The sequence below is a fragment of the Mollisia scopiformis genome (assembly GCF_001500285.1).
Source record: "Mollisia scopiformis unplaced genomic scaffold LY89scaffold_35, whole genome shotgun sequence".
NCBI lineage: Eukaryota > Fungi > Ascomycota > Leotiomycetes > Helotiales > Mollisiaceae > Mollisia > Mollisia scopiformis.
In genome coordinates, this window is record NW_017263615.1 from 227,751 (window position 1) to 249,927 (window position 22,177).

Here is a 22,177-nt window from a genome sequence, read left to right on the forward strand (position 1 = left end):
CGTGCCCATAATGTAATAATTGGAAGAACTTCCTGAAGAACTCTTCCCTTTTGTAGACAATTTAGACTTCCAACGAGCAGTTGTCCTCGACGCTGTTAAACTTGGCGGCACCAGCAATTTTTGAGATCCGACTGAGTAAATTGTTTGATTGCCATTACTCAAAACCCTGTAGAAGAGATCTCAACGGTGACTTCGCTGTATTAAATCTGTTGACTGAGTGTCTTCAAATATTATGTCATGTATTGGATGGGTTTACGAGGCCTTTACCCAAAGTTCTCAAGGCTAGTAAGGACTTTCGAAGCTTTTGCAACTCTCAAATGATTTATAATTATCAGAGTAACTCAACGGGACTCTACAGCTCAGCTCTTGTTGAACTCTTTGGAACGTTAGTCAAAGGGAAAAGTAGTAGTCGTGTGTATCCGGGGATTCTGTAGCCTTGCGCCGTATGAAGCTATCCGAACTGTACCTCTCTATGTAATTTGCTACTTAATATTACTGGAAGGACACGTGCTTTCCGAATTCCCGACAATTCATATGCCAGGTAGTCAACCATAGTCTCAAACCACACATTGAAGTTGACATCAGGACTTGGTATGTTATGAGCGGCCGCGGTAAGGTGGCTAGCTTGATTGGGTTTGCGGCTGTGGACTGTATAAAGTTAAATAAAAGAATTGGGTTTCGAAGCGAGTCGTTTAGTCGAATGGTGTCACGTATGGGGGCATTGTATCAGCAATTAGGGTAGCAATACCCAAACGCAGCTAGAGGTCATCGTCTTCCGCGGTCCCCAGGTTTGTATCGAATTGTCAGGGGGATCTATTCTTTTGTATTTTTGCCGTTTCCTTTTATAAAGCAAGTTGCAGAACCATTCTCCTTCATTACTATATTTTTTGCTATCATTGTTTCCAGTTCTTGTTTGTGGAGTTATCTATATTTGTAGACGCAAGTAAGTGGAAAGTGTTCACTTGACCCAAAATTGAACCGAGACCTATTTATTATGCACCGGGAATCATTTCTTGCTCTCATGAGATTAAGTTTCATACATTCTCGACCCTAGAATAGTCTTGTTGATTATGGACATTGTTTAGTTCGAATGATAGAGTGGTACAACTTCCCGTTATTCTACATTCGGGTCTAGATTTAAGTTTTATGAGCTTCGACAAAGGAAAAGGGTGTTGAGGGAGTTTTTGAAGCGGAGCCATACCTTGACAGGACAGAAGAATGACGCACGGATAGAAGACAATGGGGAGGGTCCGTCAGAGAGAAGAAAGACAGCATCATCTTCACTGTCAAAGAATCTGTCACCGTCAGTACGAGCGGCGACGAGGAAGGGAAAAGCACCGGAGCCCCCCCCCCTTCCCTCCCCCTCCCGGATCCACCTCGATCCAACGACGCCGAAGAGCCAACAACGCCATCCGGTACACCAATTCTTTTCTCCTTTCCGGAATGCTATGGGCTTTCAACGAGAAACTCTCAAGGTTGTCATCAAACGACGAAAATCTAGTTGTCACTCCACATGTATCAATCTTTAAAACCACTCATGGGGTTTGAGAAACCATCGCTATTATCATTCACACTATGCAGCAATCGAAACTTTTTGCTCCCCTCCTAAATTTTCCTGCAGCAAGCCATCTCCCTCCATGTATTCACTGCTTCCGAGCCACACGAAATCCTTATCAATTTCAATAAGGGTTCACTTTGTTATCCGGGCCCTGATACATCAACGGCTTCCGCTTTGAATCATTATCAGGTTCATGGTAGTCCCTTCCATCAGCGTAACTGTAGTATACCGTAGACCCGCCACTCTTAATTCGGATCTTACAATCTTTGCATCGTCGGTGACGATCATGATGGGCAAAAGTGTGGTGATACAATCCGCTATTGCGGCAACATTCCTCATAGCCGCCATGGTGGCCGGACTCTCGCTCGAGCTGACACTGCTTTGTAGTTAGTCTTTGGGTCTCGGTTATGCTTCAAGTGGACGTACTATGCAACATTCCCATATAAAGAAACCGCGAACGGGGGTTTTTGTTTGTTTGGTCTCAGGCATGACGAGAGATGATGTTCAGTTATCTCGGTATCAGCAGGTGAGGTAGTAAGATTTTCTTCTGTGAGCTTCGAGTGCTTCGAGAGCTTGGAGATATTTTGGAAGATGATGGATTGGTTCACGAGGATAATTACAACTTACTTTTATAGGCCTTAGAATAGGGCTTGATGATTCAAGCATATCGAGGTTATAGATTATGCGTTCAAAGATGATGTGAATAAACTCGATCATACATGCTAGGAACTTGAGAACATTCACAAACGACAACAAAACCGGACCCCCATGAAACAACGCGTGCAACCCCACCCTTTTAGCGAACTATAGTCCATCTTCATACATCTTCTTCACAATAGGCTCTAAGAAGTTAAGAACGGCATCTACGACGCCTTGCGCGCTGTGCGCAACTCCAGGGACAACATCAAATCTTGCTTCAATACCAAAACTTTTCCATTCCCCCAGCACCTCTTTCGCAGTCTGAAGTCTACCTGATCTCATCGGCGCCAATTGCTCTTTGTTACTGTTTGAACCATTCTTCTTTTTAACCTTCTCCAACCACTTCCAAAACTCATCACCCCCATGAACAACATTATCGTCTCCTCCAATAACAAATTGAATGTCTTTGACGGCTCTCAGTTTTTCAAAGTCAACCTTTCGATTAAACTTTTCTTCGACATTTCTGATGCCTTGAGGCCAGTCCTTGCCTAGATCCAGCTTCGTTACTCGCCCTGGAGCACCAACGCTCACGGCGTGGAGACGTTCGGGATAGAGGTAGAAGAAGCGGTGGGCAAATTGACCGCCGCCTGAGAAACCGACGAGGATTATTCTCTTGGTTGATATTCCTGGCCATCTATGGGATACTTCGCTGTGACGAACATTAGCAAGTTAAAAGGGGCAATGAAGATTAAGCGAAGAACTCACTCGAGCATAGAAAGAAGTGCAAGATCCGATCGAAGCGTCTTCGAAGAAAGCAATTTGTACGAGTCAATATCATTCGGTCCATCCAGACCAGTTGGAAATAGCGGTGCGAGTATAGCGCAAGGATGTTTGTGAGACCATGGGACTAAAGCATTGAATGTGTCGGAGCCTCGTCTCGTGCCATGCATGACAACCACAAGAGGCAGAATGGGAAGATTCTGTTCTGGATCTGCAGGATTGACATTGATGTGCTCGGAAGGGATATAGAGTTGGTAGGATAGCCTAGGGTCGCTGGACAATGCTTTGTAGGGGACATGGCCTGCGAGGAACGCGGATTTGAGGAATTGTGGGGGGATGTCTTTTGTGGAGATTAAATCTGGGGAATCCATGCTTGTGAATCAAAATCTTTGAAAGGAGTTCGGTGGATCATTCGATGAAGCATTGTGAATCCTTTATAATATATTCCTCAAGCAGCTACCTAGGCAAGTGTTCAGAAGCGTAATTCGCTTGCTAAAGCGAAAATCGCTTGAAAAGGGGTAGAAAGGGGGAGGATTGATAGATGCACCCCGGCTTGCCGATCAGGGGCTGCATAATGCATAACGCTAGTTTAGTCTGGACCCCGAAAAAAGGTTCCGAAGGCTGCGACTACCGGATAAACGTCCTTCCTCCTTATCTCTACAACTTTTTTTTGTTGAAACCATGTTGTCTCCCCATTACTCGTACCAATCGACCTGAATCGAGGATTGCAGACGTTGAAACGTCATCAATTGAGAAATAATCATTTGTCTCCCATACGAAAAATCTCAACAAGAGTTTACCAAAATATCAATACTTGGGTGAGTTGGCTCCGGAACGAAGCTCCGGAATGATGACAGAATGCCACAAAACACAAATGACTGACAGGACGGTATTCGCAGATTCGAAAACTTCCCAATTCATCATTCACACTTCAAAGCGACAATGCCTACCACGATAAGCCGTCGCAGAGGCTCGACTCCGATGCTCCTCGCCCTTCCTCCACCCAAGCCAGCCAAATTCCCTAGATTCAGAGACCTCCCTGCCGAATTGCGACTCCATATTTGGGGATACGCTCTGCCAGGCCCCAGAATAATTCTGCTAGAACACAAGAGGAAGAAAAACAGCGGTGCCGCGACCGATGATTTGAAAACGGTTGACAACTTGAATCCCAGGGTCGATAGGTTGGGCTTCCGATCGGACGCTCCTCCACCGTCAATATTATATGCTTGTCGCGAGTCATACGCGATTGCGTCCAAATACTACACACAAGCCTTTGCCAATAGCCGTGGTACTTCGATCGCAGAAACTTACATCGACTTCAAAGAGGACGTACTGTACCTAGGATCTGAGTGGCTGGGAGCTGGCCAGATGAATCATGGAAATTATCAAGAGCGCATTGAATATGTCCTGAGGAACGAACTGCACGTTGATGACCTGTCCCGAGTCGAAAACCTGGCAATATGGTGGGATAACTTCCACACGGGGCCTCGGAACCTCGATGATTATCTAGTTATGATCTTACGACAATTCGGCGAGGTCAAATCGGTCACAATCGTCAGCAAGAAGTACTGCATGCCTGGATTCAGAGATACATATCCAAAGATGCATGGAGAGCTGAAATTCCTTGATGAAATGACTGAGACTCCCGGTGCCGACATCAAGCTTCAGGGGCTCGACATTCCACTCTCGAAAACTTGGCTTGCTGATCAGCGTGGCGATCAGGAATACCTACAAGCTATAAGTGATATTGCTTGGAACGGAACTACGTGGAACGTTCCAGATATCTCTTACAACATTATCACTACACCACATGGCGAGGAATTGCTTCTCCAACAAGCCAGAGACGCAAAGGCTGAGGAGGTGTGGGGTTCCTGAGCAACATTGCTGGAAATTCCAATTCTAGGTTCGAGGAATCTCCTGTCGACGACAATTGTCACATCTCATCTGCAGGTCCGTTTTCGTCCTTGTTTCCCTGATTTAACGTCGTCCCATGGCTTGATCACGCTTCCGGCTATCCCCTTTGGAAACTTCGCTTTGATGTTGGAGCTACAGGTCCCTCGATCGCCGACGAAACTCGAGACTCCACAGTCTGATTCAGCTTCGTTGTGAACACCAGGACGATACGTTGTTCATCCGTTTGGGCTTTCATGGCCAATTCTCATTGCCATGATCGTGTAGTATAGCTTGTCTAAGATCGGTATGCGTTTGGAAGTTGCTTAGCGTTGACATAGAATTTCCTTTGGTAGAAGTGGGTTCTGGAGAGTAGACCAAGACACACATAGCTAGACTCTTGTGCTTAGATGCAGTTTAGATTTTCTCGACAAACACTTCACCATGCTGAAATTGCAGAACATTTTTCGATTCTTCTCTTCCATTAATGTCCCGATAATTTTCCGACTTTCAGTACCAGTGATACCTCCGGAGGAGTTCGGACCAATCAGTCACGTGATCCTGACCGATGGAAATTAGATGGATGTTGCAGAAGGGTTCTAGAGAGTGATTATCGGTACGATCATAATCACGAAAACATTTACGTTGGCTCTGCTCGCCCGCTCAAATCTGATGTAGAGGTATCTACTTGGGTTGAGTGCTAAAGCGAGTTTCGCTCTGTTAAGCGGATCTCGCTTGCCATCTTCCGAACCGCCGACGACGCAGCTTCCTCTATGCGGAGCTGCACTTTCCTGCGCATCAACTCTTCCTACGATCTCTTTCGGAACTCGGTCAAACATCTATTCATCGACCTCAGAGATGTCAAACTTTATGGGAGATCTCAACCATTTGATTTGGCTCCATATACCCGAGAAATGTCTTCGGCCGGAGAAAGACAACAGAAACGAAATCAGAAAGCATGCACGACGTGTCGTCAAGTGAAGGTATGTCTCTCCTTATATCTCCTTATATCAAGGCGGTTTATATCACTAATGTGGCCTAGTTAAGATGTGACAGCCATGAACGTTTCCCAGCTCCATGCACCAGATGCCTGAAGAAGAATATCCAATGTCGTATAGATCCGGACTTCAAGCGAACTCGAACTAGGAAGTGAGTTCGAATTGCCATATTATCACTACTTGCTAATCAATCTTTAGCCGCTTAGATGAAGTTACTAATCAGCTCAATGCCATTCAGAAGACCCTTGCCGACCAGTCTCAACGAGGGCCTGCGTCAGTACCGGATAGTTCAACACTTGGACCATCTCTTGCAGTGGAGACCACCAATTTTAATGAGGTAGATCACACTTTCTATCAGTACAGCAACATTGATGATCTCCCGGACTCACCTCTGATCCTCAACCTTGCATCTTTGGAGGCTGATCACGTGAAAAGTCTATTTTCTCAGTGTGTATATCCTCTTTCTTCATAGGAGAATGCTGACAAATGCAGCTTTGAAAAGTACTACTATCGACACTGCCCAATACTTGATACATCCATGTCTTTCTCGTCATTACATCAATCATCGCCAATCCTGTTCTGGACAATCATCATAATCTCCAGTCGTTGGCACCCTACTCTCCATGTCCAGTACAATCTCTTTCTTGAACCATATCGGCATCTTCTTGGACAAATGCTAGTCAATCAAATTTTCTTTCTGGAAACCATTCAAGCTCTGACGCTTCTTTCTTTCTGGCCACTTGCCGTTCCACGCCAAGTTGAAGATCCAAGCTGGAATTACTGTGGCCTCATCACAAACGCCGCTCGCAAACTGGGACTCGACAAAGCCCGACCAAGTTCTTCTGACTCCACCTCGGTAACAAAACATAAAACCTGGGTTGCCATCGTACAGGCAAACTGCTCCCATGGGTGGACGTCTGGCGTGACAGTTTCCGCGGAATTGCTCAGCTCTGTTGGATCTACTTCACCTAATTGCGCCGCAACAGCCGAGATGGAATTCTTCCTGAAAGCTGAAATACTGAGGAAGCTCGCGCGATACTCTTCCATGATCATCAACTTCAAAGCAGACATGGACTCGTTGCCATTTGTGCAAGGCTTGTGTACGGATCTCGAGAACTCAAAAGACGGCTATGAAGAGTACTGTTCCATGGAGACCGACATTGTTATTCTTGGAGCACAACTGTGCATCTATGCACTACACATCGACCAAGAGAGGAGAATGTCGTCTGTTCCTACCAGCAGCCGAACTTCGCTTAAAGACAAATTCACAGCGAGGCGTGATTGCATCAATCTAGCCTACATGACCGCAGCCAAACTTGTTCATCATTTCTCGGAAATGGTTGGAAACAATGTCGGCTCTGTCAACGAACACGATCAAGCCTCAATGACTCTGCAGCGATACCTCCCCAAGCATTATTTTGGACTTCTTTTACTGTCTATGGTATTCATATATCGAACGAAGCTACTGCAAGCCTCTAGTACGAAAAGTCTTCCATCAAACCCAGAAGCGCATGTTAGCCAAGTCTACCAGCTACTCATTTCATGGTCTCGGGAGCCTCTCGATGAACCTGCACGAGCAGCGAGGGTCATTCGTGTTATGCTTGGAGCTGAGACACAAGGCCAACTCAAAATACAAGATTCTAATGGTGAAGGAAGACCTGGTATTTCCTTCTTGGACGAGATTATAAATACAGCACGAGAAATCCGTCAGCGTGAAGAAACAGGTGTAGAAGTGCTTCCTAGTGAATCTGGGAATGTAACTCTACCTGGATCGGAAACTTATCCTACCATGCCTGATTTTCAGAGTCTTCCACTTGAATCAATTCATGATCCTTCTCTGGAGTGGAGCTTTCCATGGGGCCTGGACCTTTTGTCTACGGAGCAGTACAATTTTGACATCAACAATTTTTACAACGGATTTAGCTGAAGCATTCATTTCTGCGTTTCATCAGAAGCCTACACTTATTTGAGAAAGTTTATGGTAGACTAGAAACGAATTTCGCGCAAGCTCCAGCCCCCTATTGGAGAATCATGATGTATAGAAGAAGTCTGGGTGTGCGTCGCCAATCTCATCTAGCGATTTGGTTCTTGCTACTGCTGCACCGTTCGAAAATTGTTCTCGGCGCTTCTTCTCATTCATCCTTTCCAAGTACCAACTCAATGCCAGTGGGCCGACTACGCAAATCGCTGAAAATGCCAATGATGCTGAATTTCCTGGTTTATCTATCATTTATCAGTACTGTGGAGATCAATTAGCACGAACAGCTTCTCACAGTATGGTGGATTGATATATGCTGAGTTTCCCGCCAATGCAAACAGTTGTGCAAATATATTGATAAAAGCAAGGGCAGAGCCTCTGCGACGAAGTCAGTGCTGGCTTTGAACCCTCTGTGTCCACATACCTTCTCGTGTACCCAACAAAGGTCATGGTCATCCAAGTCAACTGCAGAGCGATGTTTGCAAAAGCTCCAAATGCTAGCAAGCAAGTTGCTCCAAACCTGGCTTTGGTGCCTGTCAACCCGAGAAGCAGTGCATATCCGAGAACGGCAAAGACATTTGCAGCTGCTGTTGTCCAACCACGGCGGTTCGTGCAATCAGACACTCGGGCCCAGAAGATGACACCGAAAAATGCACAAGCGTATACGGCGACAGAAAATAATTGAGCGTCCGCTCCTGAATACCCAAATCCCTAAAAGGTCAGCTATGCTTGGTAAACATTGGTTGAATCACTGTTTCGTGGTACCTTTATGATAGCGGGCAAAAAGTTCTGGAGTGAGCTTATGCAAAAATGCGAAGCGCAGTAAAGCAATACGAAGATCCAGAAGTGTACACTAAGCAGCGGGGTGTGGATCAGCTTCCAATCCAATTTTGTCGTTTCTTCGTAGTGTGCTCTTCTACTCCTTTGAATAGCCAATTCCCTTTCGTCTTCTTTGAAATTCCGGCCAAGCTTCTCTGGTGTCGATGGGAGCAGAAAGATCACGAGAAGAGTCGCTCCCACTGGTAAAACTCCTTCGATGAGGAATATCCACCTCCAAGCTAACCAGCCGTGAGCTCCATTGAGATTCTCAACCACTCCATATGATATGAGGCCGCTGAAAGAACCTGCTAGTGTTGATGTTGAGAAGAAGATTGCGCCTCTGGTGGCAAGCTCGCTATACTCATAGAAAAATGAGAGATCTTTCAACGTCAGCCAGAACGCTTGTTTAGGGGTCACCTGTTCTTACAGAACACAGCTCCTTGAATGAAAGCTTCTGCTGCGCCAATCAGAAACCTCAAGGCCATCAGTTGACTGCGATTGGTCATGGCTACAGAGACCGTGGTAAATACACCCCACATGAACATAGCGATACCAAATTGGATCGGAGGACCGATTTTCTTGATCAGAAGTGTACCCGGTAGCTGGAACACTACATATCCGACAAGAAACATGTTCGCAGCATTCGAGTAGTCTTTGGCCGACAGCTTCAACTGCTCATCGAGACCAGAAATCTTGGTATTGGAGAGGTCGGAGCGCCCCTAACCAGTGATCAGCCACTTTTCTTCCACCCATTTGTGAGAACACTTACCAACGACGCAAAAAAGTATACCATAGATACCAAGGGCAGGATAAAAAGGTCGAGCTTCCATTTCAGACGCCTTTCGAGTCTTTTGGCACCGAGATCATCTTCTTGTGTGAAGATGGATGACTTGATTGGAGCTGCTTCCACTTTCTCGAGATGGAGTACTTCGCCTTCTTTGCCGTTCGTGTCGAGCTGAGCCATCTTGAAGCTACTTCTTTGAGCAGAATCTTGGAGATACAATTTGGCCACTCTATATTGATCTTGAGTAGGGAAATCGTTTGGGGAATTCAAAGATTCCTCGATTCTCTTCTTGTCCTCATATATACCGATTTCTTGCCGAGGGAACAAGAGAGAGGGGGTGGCATAAGTGGCTTTTGCACGCTACTTTTCACAAGACAATTTGAAAATTACACACTCCGAGACGAATAAATGCACACCTAAATTGGCATGCAAAGTTCTGACGACCAAGGTTCCCCGCAAAACTGGGTAGAAACTTAGGGTAGCTCGAGTCAATGGCGTGAAGACCGTTCGCTCCGAGTTGCGACTGTCGCTCCGGGAAGCGCAGCCGTCCGATTCGCCAACATCTCTGATCCGCTTACTGAGAGGATCTTTTCTCCCAAATCTGCGAGATCGACTTCAAATATCGCACAAACACGCACCGATCTTACACCATCGCTCTCTGTAAGAGTCTGGTACAAGTAGACCTGCTTCCAGCTCGCCAAGTTTAAAGCCAAGTCCAGTTGAGAGCAGTTCCTCTTTCCTTGGCACATTGAACGACTAAGCACCACCTTTCTGGGGCAATACAGCGCTTTCTTGGGCCATCGTACGATTGTTCTCTATTTCCTATCTCTACTTGAAGATGGCTCCCGCACTCTTGATATCGGAACAGGATGGCGCAGAAAACACTACGCTTAATCATTCAACTGTCAATGATATTGGTCTTACACCATTATGCCACATCATCACTCCCATAGGCATGCTTGGATATGGGTTCGACGAGAATCTCACTCGCGAAGCACTCGAAGATGTTAAGTCGGACGGCGTCCCAACAGCATTGATTTGTGATTCTGGTTCCACGGATTCAGGACCCGAAAAGCTTGCATCAGGCTCCATGACCGCCCCAAGAGCTAATTACGAGCGTGATATCCAGAAGCTCTTGACTTTAAGTCACGAGTTCCGTGTTCCGATTATGATTTCTTCCGCGGGTGGTGATGGAACGGATGATCACTTGAATGTCTTCTTGGACATCATTCAGGAGATTTGTGATGAAGACGTTAACAAGTATTCAGAGCTCTCGGAATTACATAACTTCTTGCTGATGTTGTGATAGAGCATACAAATTCAAGACACTCGCAGTGTACAGCAATGTCTCAAAGGCCAAAGTCCTCGAATCGCTCCGTGCAGGCAAGGTTAAAGGATGCGGATCAGCAGTTCCTTTACTGACGGAAGAGAATGTCGAGGCTGCTACACAAATTGTAGCGCAGATGGGACCTGAGCCATTCATTCAGGCGATGGAGGCCGAGTCCTATTTTGACATTGTCATCGGTGGCCGTGCCTACGACCCCAGCCCGTACGTTGCTTGGTGCGTCTATCATGCAAACAAGAATGCTTCTCCGAAAGGACTATCGAATGAGCAGCTCGGTGGCTTCACCCACATGGGAAAGATCATGGAATGCGGCGCACTATGCGCTACTCCAAAGTCACAGAGCTCCATGGCCACGGTATACCAGGACGGGAGCTTCGATATCAAGCCTCTCAGCCCCGGAGCTCGATGCACTCCCACCTCTGTTGCTTCTCACACTTTGTATGAGAAAACTCGACCAGACATCCTCCCTGGTCCGGGAGGTAACCTGAACCTGACCAAATCCTCTTACATCCAGCTTCCAGACGACATCTCCGTTCGTGTCCGTGGTGGCACTTTTGAGTTCTCCCGCTCTGTCGGCCTTCCTTACACCGTCAAGCTTGAAGCGGCAAAGGTTGTTGGTTACCGAACCATTGTTATGGGTGGTATTCGAGACCCCATACTAATCTCCCAATTCTCAAAGGTTGAGATAATGATTCGGACACATGTTGCTTCGCAGGTGAAGACGTCCGGTGATGAGTTTTGGAAATTGGGATTTCACATTTATGGAGCGAGTGGAGTTATGCAGTCTTTGGAGCCTGGACCAGAGGAATATCAACCTCGTGAGATCTTCTTGGTCGCTGAGGTATTGGCTAGTACTCAGAAGCTTGCCAATTCTGTTGCTCATACTACTCGAGTCGGGATTGTTCATGGTTCGTATGAAGGTCAGAGAGGTACCGCTGGCAATTTCGCATTTGGTGTTGGCGGCAAGACGGACATTGAGATGGGACCTTGTGGTGAATTCTGCGTGTATCACCTCATGTCGCTTGAAGAAGGAGAGCAGGGTACCTGGAAGATGAACGGCGAGAGTGAAGCTTCAGGCCAGCGAGGACTATTCCCGTACAAATCCATGGTATTCGGCAAGGGCGAGACGTCCACGTGTCCTACACCCATGGTCCCCAACCTATTCAAAGAAACTGTGGCCAAGTCTAACGGAAAGGTCAAACCAACATTCGCCTCAACCCTCAATTACACCGCCCCTCAAACCCTTACGGACATCTCCCCTGTAATCCGTTCCAAAAACTCCGGCCCCTACGAAATAACGCTTGACGTTGTCTTCTCCTCCCCCGAAATCTACGAAATCATCAAGTCCTCCTCTCTCCTCTCGCCCTCCACCATCGCAAGGATGTACCATCTGGCCGAAGACGAGATCATCTGGTGCGGATTCTTCGATCAGGCGTTGGGATGGAAATGTACATTTCCAAGGATGGGTGTTAGTATTGGGAATGGAGTTGAGGGGAATGAAAAGGGAGAGAGGGTTAAAGTTGCCAGTGGGAGCTTTATGGAGAGTGATGTTCATGCTAGTCAGCAGTATGCGGGGTTGCTTGGGTTGGAGTTGAGCGTAGAGGTTAGGGATAAGATTGTGGGATTGGGGTTGAAGGTTGTGTGATCGTGGATCTTTCATGTCCTGAGAGTCATATAAATGCTACTGGAACTTTGAATCTTTAGTATCTATCTTCAAACCTCTTTGCCCTTTGGAGAAGATATCAGAGTACTTTTGAAATAGAACTGCTGATTGTGGCAAAACCTTCTCATTCAGTCCTCTTGCCGTTCCATCACATCGACGGAATAACTCTGTTACGAAACCAACAACTAGTTCTCTAGTCTCGGAAGTTCCTGATGCCGTACCGGACGACATGCAACAAAGCTTCGTCAACGGGACGGGACGACCAGACACGTATTAATATGGAAGGTGGTACAAACACCAAACATATCAGAATCCGGTGGCGATCGAGACTAAGACGTAGTCATGAGGTAACTTGACGATCCTCTATATATAGAAGCTCGCTTGCCTGGACCATGATACCGCCACTTTTATAGATGAATGGCAGGTTGTGCATTTAGGCATATTTCTAAGCGAAGCGAAAAGGGGTTGGAGCGGGTTCTGAAATTTCGGTTTGTGGAAACAACTATATGGATCGCTAATCCCCGACGTGGATGGAACTCGTCATACTCGAAGTAGTAGACATACAGCAGCAGCCCGTCGAAAATTCTCATCAAAGCCAGGCAAGATTTGGTGAAGATATAAATCGGCACGTGACAATGCAATGCATAATGCATATGCATAAAATCCCGAGCCGCGCTTAAGACTTTATGCATAGTCACAAGGTTGACGACTCTTCGTGAATCAACCTGAGACGACAAAGAAACTACAACTCCAAAGGTCCTCGATGATGTCGGCACGGAAGCCACATAGGAAGAGTCGCACAGGATGTGTTCCATGCAAGAAACGACATGTAAAAGTGAGTGGGGCAATTGAACCCTTCCCTGCTCTAGTCGAATTTCCATTGACATCTTTAGTGCGGCGAAGAAAAGCCAAAGTGTGTGAATTGTAGCGAATACGAGGTTGACTGCCATTATCTTCCCGTCACTAGTGTTTCCCTGAAAGATTCGTTGAGATCGAGATCGTCATCTCATTCTTCGTCTTCTTTACCAAAAGATCCTCTCGGAACGGGAAACGCAACGGGGATAGGAGTCAGCTCAAATCCCGGCAATGATGAACTCGATGTATCGGACTTGGAACTCCTGCACTTCTTTTCGACAGTAACATATGCCACAATGTCCACCGTCGCCGTCGAACAAGACCTTTGGCGAACAACAATTGTCACCATTGGGCTGCAACACACATTTCTCCTTCGTGCCCTCCTAGCTCAAGCAGCAGCACATCTTAGCTGTCTCAAATCGTCCTCGGAATCAGTCAACTATCTCATAAAAGCTTCGACTCACCAAAACATTGCAATTGCTCAATTTCGAAAAGCTTTGGAAACTATAGATGCATCGAATTTCGACGCTGTCCTGGCATTTTCTTGCTTGCTGCCAGTTCACTCCCTCACGCTAGCAGCTTGTGCCACTGCTCGACCGGAGAGGAACGAACAAGATCATATCTTATCCGAATTCCTGAAAGCGATTAGACTTTTACGCAGCGTCAATAGTCTGCTGTTGCCTTCCCTCTCCGTCTACACGAGTAGTCCGATTCTTCCTCTGCTGCAAGTTGCTAGCCAGCATCTGCCGGTTGCTGAAAATTATCCAGGGCAAGAAAGCATAGGCTTTCTAGACACTGTCTGTTGCAGGAATAATGTAGCAGAACACAACGCCGCGTTTTCGGACACTATCAAGGAATTACGGCTCACGTTCTCCCGAGCGGCATGCCCACCAGATACCGAACGCTTCACGCTAGGAATCATATTGCTCTTCACTGTTATCGTTCCGGAGGAATTTGTAATATTAGCAAACTCACGAGTCCCAGAAGCGATGGTTATCTTGGCTCACTATGCTACTTTATTTTGTGAGCATGATGATACCTGGTGGCTGAGGGGACTGGGAACGAATATGGTGGATATCATCAATCAGGAGCTTGGGGATGAGTGGAGGCATGCTATGGAATGGCCGAATGAGGTGGCTGAACGTGTTCGACGAGAACGGGATGGCCGATGACAGAAAGATGAGAGTGAGAAGTAGTCAAGTAACGATAACTTAGTGTCTAATTGACGCAAGAAACATACTTTTCTAAGTTGTATTGTTCATTTCATTTTTTCTATTATTCTTCTTCTACACCTCATCATCACGAGGCAAAATCCAGCTCTATTTTCTCCTTTTCCGAAGCGCAAGTCTCTTTCCACTTTCCTATTACCTTGCGAATTTTCCACCGTAGCCACAACTCTGTCTATGAGCCACTGCTACCAACCATAAACTTCAACTACAATAGCGTCTCCTCAAATTGAAAGGCTTCTTTAATCACCGAAATCATCTTCTTGATAGTCATCACGTGGTAGTATCACGTGTAATTAGGTACTCAGCCTCGGCAAGCTGCGGCCATGATCATCCTCAATTGCCGGCCACGATTTTACACCTAGTCTACTCTTATGTACTTTATAAAAGAAAGGTTGAAGAATACATCAACGAGTCGTCCGAAGAGCAGGAAGTTTGGGAACAAACTTAATCCCCTAACTCCAAGCAGTCGATCCCTCAGACTTCAGCATACCTCGGCAGGCATTGGCAAAGATGGCATCAGACGCACGAAAAGCATCGAGCGCAAATGAGGGCTTCTTTCAAACTGCTCCTACTCTAGAAAACCAATTCTACGATGATGCCAGCTACCAGAGAATACTGAAATGTGAGAATATCTCCAATCATGTCATTCACGTGACACGTGTTAACTTTTGAGCTTTCAGTGTTTCTCCCAAAGGAGATCAATGAGACCATAGCACCAGACTTGTCGAGGCTTGGAAGAGAGGTGTTGTCAAAGAGAATATTTGACTGGGTCACCGATGCCGAGAGAAATGTGCCGTACTTGAAAGGTAGTGGTAGAGATGCATTTGGACGGCAGACGAGTGAGTTAGTAGTGACGGAAGGCTGGCGAGAATTACAAAAATTCGGCATCGAGAATGGGTACGCTCAAGTCTTCTCATATATTGAATTGGCTGCTTACTCTTGGCATATAGAATTGTGGCAGCTGGGTACGAAGGGGAGCACAGAGAGTACAGCAGGGTGGCACAGTTCTTGAAGTATGGAATCACTCGAGTCCAAATCTTTGCTACGATGATTGTTGCTAATTCAAGTAGGACCCATCTTTGGACTGGATCAAACGCAAATGTAACATGTCCGAGTGCTATGACTGATGGCGCGGCGAAATTATTGCTTTCCCATCTTCGGACCAAGACCTTGGACACCACTACAAGAGAAGTGTTTCAAGATGCTTACGACCGAGTCACATCTAGAAATTGTGAGTTTGCATGGACAAGCGGTCAATGGATGACAGAACGCTCTGGTGGCAGCGATGTATCAGGAACAGAAACAATAGCGATATACTCGCCCATCGCCGATGGACTTTCGGCATCTGATCAAATTCTGGGTCATTGGAGCATTGATGGCTTCAAGTGGTTCTCTTCTGCGACAGATTCATCAATGACTATCCTACTCGCTCAGACATCAAAGGGATTGAGCGCCTTTTTCGCACCTATATACCGGATGGTAGCTGGCTCGTCTTCACAGAAGGAACTCAACGGCGTCCACATCCAGCGCTTGAAGAACAAATCCGGAACCAAAAGCCTTCCCACGGCTGAACTTGAACTTCGCGGCATGCGCGGATATTTGATTGGTAAAGAAGGACAAGGAATCCAAGAGATCAGCACAATTCTCAACATTACCCGACTTTATTCTGCCGTAAGCACTGTAGGATACGTCGGTCGTGGTCTTGCAATCGCGAAAGCATTTACACGAGTTCGCGAAGTCGGTGCTGGGAAAGGGAAGCGAGTCAAGCTCTTCGACTCACCTCTACATATGAGTACACTCGCGAAGCTGACTGGAGAATATCATTCGATGATGCTTTTCACTTTCTTTGTTGCCTGGTTGATCGGGATCAACGAGCATGGCAGCTCGGCAGAGCCAGGTCCATCAACCAGTGAAGACTTACGGCCCAACTCAGCGGATGTACCGCTTCTGCTCCGGATCATGACACCCGTACTGAAAGGATCAGTCTGTAAGCGATGTACCTATGTCTTGCAAGAATGCATGGAAGCTTTAGGCGGAGTGGGATATCTGGACAATTCAGAGAACGAAGCGATCAATATCGCAAGACTGTACAGAGACTGTTGCGTGAACAGCATTTGGGAGGGGACCACCGATGTTCTCGCTACAGACTCGTTGAGGGTACTCAAAGGCGGAAGTGGTGACAAGGTACTCAAAGCCCTGGATCGTTGGATCACGAAAGCTCTCTCAAGCTCGAAGAAGGGTCAACCAGCGCTTGGAAACGCCAAGGATGACTTGATTCGAAAGTGGCAGAATTTGAAGGCGATTGTAAAAGAACAAACCTCGGAGGACTTGCTGGCTTTAGCTCGTGGCCTACTGTTCCAAGTCGCTGATGTAATCATGGGTGTTCTCTTCTTTGCGGATTCGCAACAAGATGTTTCGTCACTTTCGGCTCACATGTGTCTTGATTTTCTGGAGCGAAAAGCCATCACGAAGGAGCAGATTTTGGAAGCACCCACCAATTGGCGAAAAGTTCTGGAGCGGAACCAAGCCATTGTCTTTGGGGCTCCTGTCACATCGCCGTCGGAGGTGGCATCAAAGCTGTAAAAACAACCTATCATTCTTCAAGAACGTTCATGCATCCAATTTATATCCCCAGCTCGTATGCCGATTTGCCACTTGTGTGTTGCCTGACCGGAGATCTGGGACACACTGCTAAGAAGATCTCATTGGTTTTAAATTCCAGGGAAATTTATAGCCCCATGAAAGTTGGCTAGGAGGACAACATATCTTACTTTCGAAGTCGAATGATTTAGTTGCCGCGGTTCAGGTGCTGCAGGCATTGGATGCGCTATGCGATAGTGGGTAAGGATGCGGGGGATCCCTGCGAGATTGGGGACGGAGCCTACTGCGCCACTGTAAGCGTAAATTTCCGCCTCGTCTAGATTATCCTCTTGAATCCTGCAAATGGAAGCCTATATAGTTTGCTGAAACTCTTTTGCAGTTCTTTCTTCTTATTACGACAGCTTGGCGTTTAAAAAGCAATGCTGAGGTTGACGAAGGTTTCCCTATTCGCCACAATATGGGCCGTGAGTACAGCTGCACATACTGTGATTACATATCCAGGATGGAGGGGAAACAATCTGGTTCTGAATGAGACATTTCTATATGGCATGCAGTGGTCGTATCCTTGTGAGTTGCTGTATCTCTTTCGTCAAATGCTACTCTGGACTAAGAAAACTGTTCCGCGTGTCTGGGATGTACTCATTTCGGGGCTTTACCATTCTGAAGTCTGGAAAATTGGGAGCAGGATGATTTGTGTCGGTCACGAGATGATATAAATCATCGTTCGGGAAGCCTTATTAAATTCCGCTAATATCTCCAGGTGGCGGTCTCCCCGCGACCACAAATCGAACCAAATGGCCTATAACCGGTGGAGGAATTGCAGTCCAACCTGGTTGGTTCACTGGACATGCCAGTGCTCTATTCTATATCAATCTGGGACTTGGAACTGCTGGACCGCAAGGCGGGCCACCCAACGAGTCTTTTCCCATGCTTCCGCCCTTCCAGATAGATGGACCAAGCGACAATCCATATCCTGGAACATTCTGTTTGCCACAGGTCCCGCTTCCAGCAAATGTCACTGTCAACGTTGGTGATGAAGCAACGATACAGGTTATTGAGACTGCGATACATGGAGGTGCGTTGTATAATGTGAGTCTTGACCTATCTTTGGGCTAGGATTGGTATGGGAAATGTGATGTTGACCGTGCAAAAGTGTGCAGATATAATTTTTGCCGAGGAGTCTGATGTGACACCACTCACAGTGGATACTTGCTTCAATGGTTCAACGATCACATTCAAAGACCCTTTTGCTGCAGAAGCATCGCCGACAACTGCGCCAGCAAATTCGAGCAGTACATGTGCTATTTCGACTTCTGTCATCAGTGCTACGTGCCCGACGCAAACCGCTTGTCCTCAGTGTAATGGTGATTCTAGTTTGAAGGAAGGGTTGGGTGTGGGGTTCCCGCTTGGTGTACTTGCACTCGGTGTTTTAGGCTTGTAGAAAGTTGCAATTTATGTCTATTTCTGCAGGCATGTTAAGCGTAATTTTGTGTCTGTAGAGTGTTTAAGAGAGAGCAACTTGATCATGACAAATTCAAAATCTGCTTTGTTCTGCTTTGGCGCCCCACTTGTCTTTCAGTTGACATCTTGAGCTAACCTATTAAAACAATGCAATGACTAGATAGTCTGCGCTATTACCCAAAAGAGCGTATCTGTTTTCCCGATCTCGCCAAAGGTTGCAAGGAAAAGGGGGGCTGGAATCTCGCGAAAGTCATATCCATAGTACCCATGTCTCTCAATATCGCAACTTCTCGAGTTTTACTTAGATGCGGCTCCTTTATTTCAAACCTGTCCATTTAACAGCACCTGTATCCAACTTCTGGGCAGCTGCCTGTGCACGTGATCACGGCTGGGCGTCGAGTCAGCCTTAGCCGCACACAGCCTCACTCATGCACAGCCTGCAAAGCCCCCTATGGACAATCACAACAATTACACTTGCACCAAGATCCATTCATTATCAAACTTCCTAAGAATGTTCAGTTAAGCGGTTGCTCTGCAAGATGGCAGAACTAGCTGCGATCGCTAGTATCGTCGGCGTGGCTGCTAAAGGTGCGCAGCTTTCCATGGTACTCTTCGAATTTGGCTCAACAATCGGGTCTGCACGTTCCGAAGTCAATCAGATCGCGACTGAAATATCCCAATTCTGCGGCGTTCTCAAACAGCTTCATTCTACTCTCACCAGAGCGCAAGCTCGTAGATATTCCATCAGCGCTATTGCTACGACGCAAGATATTTTGAAGCGATGCCAAGAAATCTTTAAAGAGATTGAAGATATCGTACACCCCTTGCAAAAGAGCACGGGGAAATCAAACGAGCAGCTGTCTGTAGATGTGATAGCTCGGGTCAAATGGACGTTCAAACGTTCGAAGGTTCAGGTCTTGCAGAAGACTTTGGAGTCAAGCAAGAACACACTTCAGCTCATGTTATTGGTTCTGGACTTGGCGCGAAAGACAGTGAGCCCCAGGTAAGTACAGGTTTCATTTTACACTGCGTTCTTACCACAAATAAATGGCAAAGTATAAGACTGACTTAAACTAGGGCATCGACAATTGACAAGCAGCTTGAAGATCAGCAAGAACAAGTCATTATTCAGGGCTTGATCGCCGCACAAAGATGTGCTGTCGACCAGCTCGAAACACTTGAGAACGAAGCCGAGGAGCAAGATTCCCATCAACGTGATCCCATTCCGAAGATAAAGTCTCCAGATGCTTTGGACGAGATAAGTGCAACCGAGGACAGAGAGCAGGTGATGGGCGATGAAAGTGAGGACGAGAGGGATGTCAAAAAGCAAAGAGATTCAGTGTGGGTCAACGATCTGATCTTTAGTAACAGCCCCCTATCCCCAGGATTTCGCCGCAACACATGGGATGATGCTGTATCTTCACCAAGTATCGAATCACAAGCTGCTCACTTATTCCAAGTATGGACAGATCAAGCTCCAGAAGAAGCTGAAACATCTGGTCAGAATGACGAGAAAAGTTCTGGATCAGGAGTCGCCACTGATATTTCTGAAGAGAAATCTGGGAACAAGTGGAAGCCTCTGCCGAAGCCGCCTGCTCAGCCACACATCCTTGCGCAACCCCCAGAAACACTTTATGTCGTAGTGCTGTATGACTATGAAGACGACGATACGCCGAACTTAGCAATCCGCGAAGGCGATATCATACAGGTCATAACCAAGCTTGAAAGTGGTTGGTGGGATGGGGTGCTTCACGGCGTTCGAGGATGGTTCCCGAGTAACTATACCAGGCCAATTGGAAACGGTAGCATTTTTAGCGATTTGATTGAGGAATTGGATGAAGCTGAGTATGAAGATGAGGATGAAAATGAAGATAATTTCGGAGTAGACAATGTGGACGGTGATGAGCTGGACGACGTATTCCGCTCGAGATTTAGTGGATGACCACTTTGGCCCAATCAGCCAGTTAGTCACTTATTAGCTAAACCTACGGGAGCAACGGCTCGATAAAGAACGACCCAGTACACTAGATAACAAGAAATCACCATCAAGTAACGAGTAGTGTCGTTAATTAAAGTCTGGAAACACTGCAAAAACACTAGAACACTTCACTACACTCGATATCTATGAACATATGCTCATTAATTTCAAGACATCAGTCACTGCACTCACTGCTGTAGCTGCCGCTGTCACTATCTCAGAGTCTATTCTCAATCTGAGTGTTAGTGAGTGATGCCATACTTGCACTTTTACTGTTGTACTGCACTTAATTCCAGGTTCCTGGAGGTGAAAGAGTGAGAATCGATTCCGCGAAGGGACCAGCTGCATGTGCAGTGCTGTGCGGTACTAATCACTCGCACTGTCCTCGACCGCGTCATTTTCTCTCTCGAACACATGAATGACCTCTCCCTGTAGCCGCTTCCGAAGTCTTGCTCGCTCTTTCACTTGGCCAAAAATTGATCTATCATGTGAAGGCACGTATAGTCCAGAAATATCCACTTCCTCCTGCTGTATTCCTGACCAAAGGCATGTCGATTGTTCCTCAAAATATGCCGAGGAGCTGATCTTTGCTTGCTCTGAATAACGGTCCACAAGAAGCCATCGAACAATGTTGGGAAAAGGTCGTGCTGCTTCTTTGCTTGCTCTGAATAACGGTCCACAAGAAGCCATCGAACAATGTTGGGAAAAGGTCGTGCTGCTTCGACAGCAGTGAATGGTCTGCTTCCCCTGCTGCTGATAACTTTGGCACCAGCCCGTACCAAGAACTTAACAACAGAGAAGCGTCCGAATGTGCATGCGTTGAGCAGTGGGGTTCCGTATTGTCCTCGATCGAGTTCTAGATTTGCGCCAGCACGCACGAACAGCTCGGTGAGCTTTTGAGATCCAGATGCAGCGGCGTCTCCCAAAAGACATCCATTCGACCAAGTAGTAGCTTCTAGCTCTCGACGAATAATACTGTCAGGCGCACGTCTTAAAAACAACCTAACCATGGGCAGCCAATTATCACCACAGATCTCTTCAAAATGCGATAGAGGCTGTGCCCATCTGTCGAAATCAAGGCCCAGGTTGGAGATCAGTGCCTTGAAGGCTGGCTTGAAGGCTGGGAAGATGACACGACTTGTCAGGGCGAAATCTGCAGGAGTTTTTCCCAGGAGATTCTCTCTATATGGGCAACAACCCAATGAAAGTAAATAGGCGAAGATTGCAGGCCCACCTCTTGCGGCATAGTGGAGTAAGCTATTGCCCTGCCCACCCGTGGAAGACAGATTCGTACCCCGTTTGTTTAGCAGATCTATTATTTCAATTTTGCCGCAAATGGCCGCTTGCATCGCCGCAGTCTCGCCAGCAAAGCTCCGGCTGGAGTCACTTGCACCACGAGCTAAAAGGAAAGAAGTTGTGGAAACACCTCCCTGCATGCACGCGATATGCAAAGGAGTGCGAATTTGGTAATTGACAGAATCGATGGTGGCGCCGTAATCCAAAAGCAGCTTGATCGCTCTGACATTGGATTGCCAGGCTGCGACGTGTAAAGGTGTGCCAAAGATATGGTGCGTGGTAATATTTCGCTCCTGGCACAAA

General features: G+C 46.8%; 10 protein-coding genes across 10 annotated transcripts; 7 read left to right on the forward strand and 3 right to left on the reverse strand.

The window, feature by feature from the left end:
- Nucleotides 1–2,265: 2,265 nt before the first annotated feature.
- Nucleotides 2,266–3,420, reverse strand: LY89DRAFT_725514 (poly hydrolase). The gene is made up of 2 exons (XM_018218980.1): nt 2,963–3,420; nt 2,266–2,906 (listed from the first exon to the last, which is right to left on the reverse strand). The coding sequence occupies exons 1-2, from the start codon at nt 3,346–3,348 to the stop codon at nt 2,363–2,365; spliced, it is 930 nt and encodes a 309-aa protein (XP_018062115.1). The 5' UTR covers nt 3,349–3,420; the 3' UTR covers nt 2,266–2,362.
- A 206-nt stretch (nt 3,421–3,626) lies between these two features.
- Nucleotides 3,627–5,329, forward strand: LY89DRAFT_691484 (uncharacterized protein). The gene is made up of 2 exons (XM_018216335.1): nt 3,627–3,795; nt 3,877–5,329. Exon 2 carries the CDS (start codon nt 3,920–3,922, stop codon nt 4,850–4,852), a length of 933 nt encoding a protein of 310 aa, XP_018062116.1. The 5' UTR covers nt 3,627–3,795; nt 3,877–3,919; the 3' UTR covers nt 4,853–5,329.
- Nucleotides 5,330–5,781: 452 nt separating this feature from the next.
- Nucleotides 5,782–7,792, forward strand: LY89DRAFT_742535 (uncharacterized protein; the record flags this gene model as incomplete). Its single annotated transcript, XM_018220835.1, has 4 exons — nt 5,782–5,850; nt 5,910–6,016; nt 6,064–6,312; nt 6,358–7,792. The coding sequence occupies 4 exons, from the start codon at nt 5,782–5,784 to the stop codon at nt 7,790–7,792; spliced, it is 1,860 nt and encodes a 619-aa protein (XP_018062117.1).
- A 205-nt stretch (nt 7,793–7,997) lies between these two features.
- On the reverse strand, nt 7,998–9,638 carry LY89DRAFT_711927 (MFS general substrate transporter; the record flags this gene model as incomplete). The annotated part of the gene is made up of 5 exons (XM_018217940.1): nt 9,432–9,638; nt 9,090–9,381; nt 8,609–9,042; nt 8,268–8,554; nt 7,998–8,079 (listed from the first exon to the last, which is right to left on the reverse strand). Exons 1-5 carry the CDS (start codon nt 9,624–9,626, stop codon nt 7,998–8,000), a joined length of 1,290 nt encoding a protein of 429 aa, XP_018062118.1. The 5' UTR covers nt 9,627–9,638.
- Nucleotides 9,639–10,284: 646 nt separating this feature from the next.
- On the forward strand, nt 10,285–12,436 carry LY89DRAFT_600945 (uncharacterized protein; the record flags this gene model as incomplete). The annotated part of the gene is made up of 4 exons (XM_018210172.1): nt 10,285–10,706; nt 10,756–11,855; nt 11,961–12,257; nt 12,300–12,436. The coding sequence occupies 4 exons, from the start codon at nt 10,285–10,287 to the stop codon at nt 12,434–12,436; spliced, it is 1,956 nt and encodes a 651-aa protein (XP_018062119.1).
- A 580-nt stretch (nt 12,437–13,016) lies between these two features.
- LY89DRAFT_725519 (uncharacterized protein) lies at nt 13,017–14,538 on the forward strand. Its single transcript, XM_018218981.1, has 2 exons — nt 13,017–13,289; nt 13,348–14,538. Exons 1-2 carry the CDS (start codon nt 13,218–13,220, stop codon nt 14,479–14,481), a joined length of 1,206 nt encoding a protein of 401 aa, XP_018062120.1. The 5' UTR covers nt 13,017–13,217; the 3' UTR covers nt 14,482–14,538.
- A 366-nt stretch (nt 14,539–14,904) lies between these two features.
- On the forward strand, nt 14,905–17,297 carry LY89DRAFT_352479 (acyl-CoA dehydrogenase/oxidase C-terminal). Its single transcript, XM_018206933.1, has 4 exons — nt 14,905–15,160; nt 15,219–15,435; nt 15,489–15,551; nt 15,609–17,297. Exons 1-4 carry the CDS (start codon nt 15,049–15,051, stop codon nt 17,119–17,121), a joined length of 1,905 nt encoding a protein of 634 aa, XP_018062121.1. The 5' UTR covers nt 14,905–15,048; the 3' UTR covers nt 17,122–17,297.
- Nucleotides 17,298–17,558: 261 nt separating this feature from the next.
- LY89DRAFT_742540 (uncharacterized protein) lies at nt 17,559–18,580 on the forward strand (the record flags this gene model as incomplete). The annotated part of the gene is made up of 3 exons (XM_018220836.1): nt 17,559–17,706; nt 17,900–18,228; nt 18,293–18,580. 3 exons carry the CDS (start codon nt 17,559–17,561, stop codon nt 18,578–18,580), a joined length of 765 nt encoding a protein of 254 aa, XP_018062122.1.
- Nucleotides 18,581–19,073: 493 nt separating this feature from the next.
- LY89DRAFT_789455 (uncharacterized protein) lies at nt 19,074–20,657 on the forward strand. Its single transcript, XM_018223256.1, has 2 exons — nt 19,074–19,603; nt 19,678–20,657. Exons 1-2 carry the CDS (start codon nt 19,140–19,142, stop codon nt 20,540–20,542), a joined length of 1,329 nt encoding a protein of 442 aa, XP_018062123.1. The 5' UTR covers nt 19,074–19,139; the 3' UTR covers nt 20,543–20,657.
- Nucleotides 20,658–21,807: 1,150 nt separating this feature from the next.
- On the reverse strand, nt 21,808–22,134 carry LY89DRAFT_557014 (ankyrin; the record flags this gene model as incomplete). The annotated part of the gene is made up of 1 exon (XM_018208389.1): nt 21,808–22,134. A coding segment is annotated over one exon (327 nt), but the record flags the coding sequence as incomplete, so codon positions are not given.
- Nucleotides 22,135–22,177: the final 43 nt, after the last annotated feature.

Bases quoted from the DNA above. Each gene is read 5' to 3' on its own strand.
- LY89DRAFT_789455 (XM_018223256.1), top strand. From the start codon at position 19,140: ATGGCAGAACTAGCTGCGATCGCTAGTATCGTCGGCGTGGCTGCTAAA. The intron at 19,604-19,677 runs GTAAGTACAGGT...GACTTAAACTAG, and splicing joins CGAAAGACAGTGAGCCCCAG to GGCATCGACAATTGACAAGC.
- LY89DRAFT_691484 (XM_018216335.1), top strand. From the start codon at position 3,920: ATGCCTACCACGATAAGCCGTCGCAGAGGCTCGACTCCGATGCTCCTC.
- LY89DRAFT_725519 (XM_018218981.1), top strand. From the start codon at position 13,218: ATGATGTCGGCACGGAAGCCACATAGGAAGAGTCGCACAGGATGTGTT. The intron at 13,290-13,347 runs GTGAGTGGGGCA...TGACATCTTTAG, and splicing joins GCAAGAAACGACATGTAAAA to TGCGGCGAAGAAAAGCCAAA.
- LY89DRAFT_352479 (XM_018206933.1), top strand. From the start codon at position 15,049: ATGGCATCAGACGCACGAAAAGCATCGAGCGCAAATGAGGGCTTCTTT. The intron at 15,161-15,218 runs GTGAGAATATCT...TTGAGCTTTCAG, and splicing joins CTACCAGAGAATACTGAAAT to TGTTTCTCCCAAAGGAGATC. The intron at 15,552-15,608 runs GTATGGAATCAC...TAATTCAAGTAG, and splicing joins AGGGTGGCACAGTTCTTGAA to GACCCATCTTTGGACTGGAT.
- LY89DRAFT_725514 (XM_018218980.1), bottom strand. From the start codon at position 3,348: ATGGATTCCCCAGATTTAATCTCCACAAAAGACATCCCCCCACAATTC. The intron at 2,907-2,962 runs GTGAGTTCTTCG...TGTTCGTCACAG, and splicing joins GCACTTCTTTCTATGCTCGA to CGAAGTATCCCATAGATGGC.